Source organism: Mandrillus leucophaeus, unplaced genomic scaffold (assembly GCF_000951045.1).
Source record: "Mandrillus leucophaeus isolate KB7577 unplaced genomic scaffold, Mleu.le_1.0 Scaffold547, whole genome shotgun sequence".
NCBI lineage: Eukaryota > Metazoa > Chordata > Mammalia > Primates > Cercopithecidae > Mandrillus > Mandrillus leucophaeus.
The window spans coordinates 1,710,597-1,718,778 of record NW_012105886.1 but is presented as its reverse complement, the minus strand read 5'-3'; the positions used below and the strand labels follow the sequence as shown (position 1 = coordinate 1,718,778).

The 8,182-nt window shown below is 37.1% G+C and overlaps 1 protein-coding gene across 1 annotated transcript; it reads left to right on the top strand.

Annotated features, from left to right (window-relative positions):
- The first annotated feature begins 6,573 nt into the window (after window positions 1-6,573).
- LOC105552202 (pyruvate dehydrogenase E1 component subunit alpha, somatic form, mitochondrial) lies at window positions 6,574-7,956 on the top strand. The gene is made up of 2 exons (XM_011997790.1): window positions 6,574-7,111; window positions 7,204-7,956. Exons 1-2 carry the CDS (start codon window positions 6,602-6,604, stop codon window positions 7,771-7,773), a joined length of 1,080 nt encoding a protein of 359 aa, XP_011853180.1. The 5' UTR covers window positions 6,574-6,601; the 3' UTR covers window positions 7,774-7,956.
- The last annotated feature ends 226 nt before the right edge of the window (window positions 7,957-8,182 follow it).

Genomic DNA, 8,182 nt, shown 5'->3' with positions numbered 1-8,182 from the left:
CAATTGTCCTATCCCCTCCCTCCATTTTAGAGCATCTCTCTAGTATCATCTGATATTTTTACCGTATTTCTTGGAGAAAGTGGTATTTCTCCTCCTCATAAGGCTGAATATTGAGAATAGTTCTCTTCTATAACACACATCAGCATCTAAGAAATTTTATGCTTTTCTTATTTTATTTTCTGTCTCTTCCTACTCTAATGTAAACTATGAGAGGCAAAGATCTTTACCTTTTGTTTTTTTCCTGCTACTGCATCTCTAGCGCTGAAAAGAGTGAGGGATACATAGTAGTTACTCAATAAATAATTTCACATCTTCCTATACCTCTCAGGATCCTTAGACTTGCCCTCGTCCTAGAGATAAGCCTAGAAATTTATGTTATAAAGATAATAATTCTCCATCAAAGCTACTGTTGTAAATTTCTTTTCCTTTTTTCCTGCCAGAAACCCCAAATAAGTCTGCTCTTGACCAACATCCCCATCCACACCACCTAAAGCTATGTTTTATCCATTGCCCCTCACTCAAAGACTTTTTCAAATTTTACTTCCAAGTTCAAGGGGTCTTTTTATAGCCACTGCCCTATGCAACATATCTGCCACAGTTAGCCTGTGAAGGACTCTCTTCCTCTTGAAGTTTCCTCTCTCTTTTGTTTTCTACGACACTGCATAATCTTGTTTCTGTTCCTATTTCTTCAAAGGATCTATATCTGTCGGCATAAGATACCTATCATGTAACAAATTACACCAAAATTTAACAGATTAAAACAACAATGTTTATTATCTCATAGTGTCTATGGCTCAGCAATTGAGGCATGATTTTACTGGTCCTCTGTGACATGATCTCTACACTCTACAAACAAATTCAAAACCAATACTCTACAAGACTGCCATCAAGATGCTAAAGGATACACAGTAACAGATAGACAGGAAAAATAAGTTCTAGTGTCCTATATCAATGTAGAATGATGATGGTTAACAACGTAGAGTTTCAAAAAGCTAGAGCTTGGATATTGGGCTGGGCACGGTGCCTCATGCCTGTAATCCTAGAACTTTGGGAGACTGAGACGGGCAGATTACTTTAAGTCAGGAGTTCAAGACCAGTCTGGTCAACATGGTGAAAACCCATCTCTACTAAAAATACAAAAATTAGCTGGATGTGGTGGCGCATGCCTGTAATCCCAGCTACTCAGAAGGCTGAGGTAGGAGAATCACTTGAACCTGGGAGACAAAGGTTGCAGTTAGCCAAGATCACGCCATTGTACTCCAGTCTCTGGGAGAGAGTGAGACTCTGTCTCAAACAAACAAAACAAAACAAAACAAAAAAAAGAGGAGGATATTGAACTTTTCCAACACACAAAAAAGATAAATATTTGAGATGATGGATACACTAATTACCCTGATCTGATCTGATCATATAGATTATATGTATAGAGACATCACTAGGTATACTATGAATATATACAATTATTATTGGTCAATTAAAAATTTTTTTAAAAACTTAACTCAAAGTTTTAAAAAGGATATTGGCCCAGGATCTGTGGCATTATCTGCAGGCTTAATTAGGGAAGGATGTGCTTCCAAGCTCACTCATGTGGTTGTTGGGATAATTGAATTCTACAGGACCTGTTGGACAGCGGTCTCAGTTCCCCTCTGGCTGCTGGCTGGAGGCTGCCCTCTTTTCTTTGCCAAGTGTCCCTCTCCATCATGACAATAATGTGAGAAGAGGCAGAGAGAGTGAATACCAGAAAAATGGAAGACACAATCTCTTATGACCTATTCTTGGAAGTGAGATTTTCTCATTTTTGCTGTTTCTATCAACTAGAAATAAGCCACTACTATGTCCTGTCTGCGTGCAAAGGGAGGAGATGACAGGAAGGTGTGAAAACCAGGAGACAGGAATTCTTGAGGGCCTTTTAGGACATTGAGTACCACAGTCATGTTCATTGACTTCTTTCCGTGCTTCTACTCCATCAAATGGACAGTCTTCAAGGTTCTGTCCTCACTTCTCTTTATTCTAAAAATACTTCCCTGTTTCTGGCAAGTACTCATTAATACCATAAATACCCGTGCCATAAAGTTTTTATATTCCTCCTGTTCAACTCAGATGTCCCATAGTCACCTAAAACTCAGTTTACATAAAGTCACATGTATTAATTGCTTTGACCTTTACTTTTCTTCATGATTATTACAATTATTTTAATCACCTACCTGAAAATCAGTTTTGGTGTGTGAATGTATCGTAGTCTTAAAAAAAAAACCACAACACTTTATTGAGTTTATTGAGATTCCATTGACATGTAAAAAGCTACCTACAATATATATAATTCAGTGTATCAAATATAATGTGTACAATTTGATATGTTTGGGAATAAATCTATATCTGTGAAACCATCATCACCATAAAGTCCATAAACATATCTGTCTGGGATTCTTCACAGCCCTTTTAAATTTTTCTGCCTTCATATTATATATCAAACACGTCCCCAAACCCTATTGGTTCTTCCTGTCTTACATTTCTCACATATGTTACTTATTCTTCATCTTCACCCTAGTTGGGGCTACAATGACTTTACCTCCAGGATCTCATAATAACCATGTGGTGCTTTCCAAATTTCTACCAACAAAATGTGCTCTGCGCAGCCATCCTAAAACATTGCTCTCATGGTGCTACTGTATTCCTTGAAGCTTTGTATTTTAAAACAAATGTAGCTTTTGAAACTTTTTGAAACAATTTTAGACTTACAGAAAACTTGCAAGAATTTTACAAAAAATATCCTATATAACCTTCACCTAGACTTCCTAAACATTAACATGTTGTCAATTTCTTTTATCATTCTATCTATATATATCCACATTTCCTCCCGAATTTTAAATGTTCTTTAATTTAATTCCAAATAAAAGGAAACTTCCCATCTTGGCTTTCAAGGCCTTATGTATCTGGTCCCAGACTTAATACCAAGAAGTACGCTCTGCCTAACTGATCTGGTTTCTGTCTCCTTAACAGTCCTTGAACATTCCCATTTTTATTATGCTTTGTGCCACTTGCTTTGCAGGAAATGTCTTACTTATACATATTTCTACCTAGCAAAATCTTTCTCATCTTTTAACATCTGATTCAAAAGGTCACTTATTTATGAAACTCAGAGGCCAGAAGTGATATCTTCCGTCTCTGAACTTCTGTAACATTTTGTTTTTTACCATACCTTCTTTTCTTGTGCTTATTTGTACAAATGTAAAGTATTTTGTAAGCTTGATTTATTTATAGCCCTTATTATATACACCATCATTATGCTGACATACCCTGGTTTTTTCATTCACTTAGACCTGGTTAAAAGAGAAAGATTTTTAAAAGGTTGTTTTCTTGGATTTAAAATATATAATCAACTTACAATGAGGTTATATGAAATCAACCTAAGGGTAACAGATAGTCTCTATGAGTGGACCATATTTTGAAGATACTAGCATACATAAAGGAAAATATGTCACTCAGAATGGAAGCTGTTCTTGTTAGACATAGAGTGTGAGAGAGAGTCTGAAACAATTATTGGCAGTATCTAAGCAAGCACTGTCCTGGGTGTGTGGGTGGACCTACATTCTCAGCACGGGAGGATACTGTAACAGCTTACTACACACTGTGCACTTGGCTAAGGGCTTTTTAATCCCAGCCTGATTGACTTATCACCTTAACCATATTTAAAAACAAAACAAAACAAAACAAAAAAAACCGTACAATTATTCCCCATCTTAGAAAATTGTAGCCATTTACTAAGAATTCTCTTAGGCATGAACATGAACTGGTTTAATTTTCCCAAACACAACTCTGAAAGGTAGCAAGTATTTTCATGATGTATCAATCAGATTCTAAACCTTGCTGGTTAATTTTACTTATTAAAATCGTCCAGTTTAGGCTGAAATAGCAGTTTCATACCAGATTCAGGAATCTCCCCCTCTCTACCATAAACCAAACTGTATGAGTTTAATGATGGTTTATATCTGCATGTTTATTTGTGTACATTTGTGGGGCGGGGTTAAGGGGTGGTTGGTGTTTCCTCCTTTTTTATGTCTTCCACGCTTCATTCTTCTAAGGTCTGTCTCCTTTGTTGTTGGGCACAATGAAGAGCGAATTTTTTTCTAAATATCTCACTTTTTTTGTTTCATATTTGAAGGGAAATGGCTAGCAGTTGATTGCTCACATGGAGGGCATACTGTTAATTCACTATAGCAGTGGTAGGATTTGTTCCTCACAATTATTTGTACTGTTTGATTAAGAGTGTGAGATCCTGGACTTCTCACTTTTTTAATCTCTAAATAATTCAAGGACAACAAGAAACCACCCTCTCAACATTGTTAAAATGATGTGCCCAAGATCTCACAGTTATTAGGTAAGGGGGCAAGAATTTATCTATACCACTACTAAATATTCAAGTCAATATACTCTTGCACATCTGCATAACTGCACATCTTCTCATTGTGGTGGTTCCTTTTTAGATCTGCCTTTAGGAAAAGGGTGGGTCATTCAAGCCACTAGAAATACTCTGATTCTTGTGACAGCTATTATTCTCATTGAAAACTGATCATTCTGGTTTCTTTATCAGACTCTGAGCTTGGCTGACGCAACCCTGTTCCCCAGAGACAGATTCATTATTTCTGTGTTGATAATGTAAACATTTAAAGCTTATAAGGCTGAACAACAGATTCTAGAACTGTGGTGACCTTTCAAAGTCAGAAGCACATTGTGCCGCTTCATGGTGGTACCACTTACAAAGCCAGCAAGCAAACAAATTATCCAGCATCATCAATATCTCAAGCCTTCCACAATTAAGATCAATAATTGTGTAGGTTTACCAGGATATGATTGACAATTAAAATGAAAATAGCCTTTAATTGAAATAAAATGTATTTTACATAACATATGTGTCTGAGAAGGTCAAAGTCTACTTTAGGTTTCTTTTTTCTTAAATTAACTTAATACTTAAACCTTTAACAGAATGTTTTCTGTGATGTAAACATTTTTATTAATGTATTTGTAGATTACTTTTAATTATCAAGACCTATTTATAATGAAAAATACATTCATTCATCCTGCTAGGTGGCAGTCTTTCTAGTCATCTCTAGTCTTTCATTAAGACAGTTATTAAATGTCAGCATACACAGACATCATGTTGGAGACCAACTTCTTGATACATGTCATATACATTTTTTTTAAGCAATTCATGTCACAAAAAAATCCTCAGACTGTCAATAACTATTTGATAAGTGCAATATGTTATTGTAATTTATTGAAACCCAGGTTTACACTTCATGATTCTGGCCGAAATAGAGTAAGCCCATTATACCTATCACTCCCACTGATTTCAACTAAAAACTGGACAATATTTAAAAGGCAACTATCTGAAAACTCTGAAAAGCTAGCAATAGCAGACAAACTAGAGAGAGAGTCAAACTTGAAGAATGACCATAATAGAGATAAATACTTTACCTGAACATGAGGCAGTAAAAACTCTAAGGAGAAAAGAACTCCCTGATACTAGAGAGTATTATGAGAAATCTCAGAAAGAAGAAAGCTGGAGATGACCCCCACTTTATATACGAACTGACACAAGTCCTGGGCTCACTCCTAAGCTGTGTGTGTGAGTAATAGGCATTAACATGAATCAGCATAGTAAAGGCTTCGGGAATTGAACTGTAATATAAACCACCACCCAAGTCCCAGAATTACCTCTGAGATATATATGCAAAACAGCCAAAACAATATGACAAAGACTTTGAAACTATAGCTGACATTGGAAATACCACACACAGAAGGCAAGAAATAATTTTTTAGTTTTAACCTAACTGGGTTGATGGTTTGATAAATTAAAAATTTGACATTCAACAGAAGGTTTTAACGGCACCCAGAGTCTCTCAAGGTAATATTTAAAATATCCAGGATATAACCCAAAATTATTAGAAAAATAAATAACTAGAAAAATACGACAAATTCTCAAAAGAAGAATAAATAATAAGACTTAAAGGAATAGAAATAGACAAATTCACGAATATACTTGGAGACTTTAGCACTCTTCTTTGAATTATCAACAAATAAGTAGATAGGAGACCAGCACGGATATACAAGATCTGAACAACACTATCAAATAATTTTACGTAATTGATATTTGTTGAACGCTATATCTAGCAACAGCTAATACATATTCTTATTAAATCCACATAAATAATAACCTAGATGAACTATATCATGGCTCTTATAGCAAAGTATAACACATTTTAAAAATAGAAATAATACAAAATATCTTATACGATCATAGTGGAAATCAAAACTAAAAAGATATTGGAAAAGTACCAAAATATTTGCAAATTAAATAGCATACTTCTAAACAGACACAGGTTAAAGAAAAAGTCTGGAGTAGACGATAAAATATTTTGAACCGAATGAAATTGATGAGAATGAAGATAAATTTGCGGAATGAAGCTAAAATAGTGCCTAGAGGAAAATCTATAGCATTAAATGTTTATGCTAGAAATATAGAATGATCTCAAACTAATGATCTAAGTCTTCAACTTAAGAAGCTAGGAGGAGTCGCCGCTGCCGCCAGTGCCTGTGCTTCATGAGGAAGATGCTCGCCGCCGTCTCCAGCGTGTTGTCCGGCTCTTCTCAGAAGCCAGCAAGCAGAGTGCTGGTAGCATCCCGTAATTTTGCAAATGATGCTACATTTGAAATTAAGAAATGTGACCTTCACCGACTGGAAGAAGGCCCTCCTGTCACAACAGTGCTCACCAGGGAGGATGGGCTCAAATACTACAGGATGATGCAGACTGTGCGCCGAATGGAGTTGAAAGCAGATCAGCTGTATAAACAGAAAATGATTCGTGGTTTCTGTCACTTGTGTGATGGTCAGGAAGCTTGCTGTGTGGGCCTGGAAGCCGGCATCAACCCCACAGACCATCTCATAACAGCCTACCGGGCTCACGGCTTTACCTTCACCAGAGGCCTTTCCGTCCGAGAAATTCTCGCAGAGCTTACAGGACGAAAAGGAGGTTGTGCTAAAGGGAAAGGAGGATCGATGCACATATATGCCAAGAACTTCTACGGGGGCAATGGCATCATGGAAGCGCAGGTGCCCCTGGGCGCTGGGATTGCTCTAGCCTGTAAGTATAATGGAAAAGATGAGGTCTGCTGACTTTATACGGCGATGGTGCTGCTAACCAGGGCCAGATATTCGAAGCTTACAACATGGCAGCTTTGTGGAAATTACCTTGTATTTTCATCTGTGAGAATAATCGCTATGGAATGGGAACATCTTTTGAGAGAGCAGCAGCCAGCACTGATTACTATAAGAGAGGTGATTTCATTCCTGGGCTGAGAGTGGATGGAATGGATATCCTGTGCGTCCGAGAGGCGACAAGGTTTGCTGCTGCCTATTGTAGATCTGGGAGGGGGCCCATCCTGATGGAGCTGCAGACTTATCGTTACCACGGACACAGTATGAGTGATCCTGGAGTCAGTTACCGTACACGAGAAGAAATTCAGGAAGTAAGAAGTAAGAGTGACCCTATTATGCTTCTCAAGGACAGAATGGTGAACAGCAATCTTGCCAGTGTGGAAGAACTAAAGGAAATTGATGTGGAAGTGAAGAAGGAGATTGAGGATGCTGCCCAGTTTGCCACGGCCGATCCTGAGCCACCTTTGGAGGAGCTGGGCTACCGCATCTACTCCAGCGACCCACCTTTTGAAGTTCGTGGTGCCAATCAGTGGATCAAGTTTAAGTCAGTCAGTTAAGGGGACTAGAACGGGAGGTTATACCTTCAGGGGGCTACCAGTGTTCTCAACTTGGTTAAGGAGGAAGAAAACCCAGTCAATGAAATTCTTGTAAACTTCCATTAAGACTAAGTGTGTAGATTGAGCAGGTAGTAATTGCATGCACTTCGTACATTGTTGCATTAAAAGATTAATTATTGAGTGCTAAATAAAATAAAATAAAATAAGCCAGAAAAAGAGAAACAAATTAAAGCACAAGAAAAAGAAAAGGAACAATAAAAAATAACTGAAATTAATAAAAAGAAAAGAAATAGAGAAAATAAACGAAACCAAAAGCTGGTTCCTTGAAAAGATGAATAGAATTCAAAAATATCTGGATGGACTGACCAAGAAAAAAGTGAGGATATACCAATTTTCAATATCAAGCATA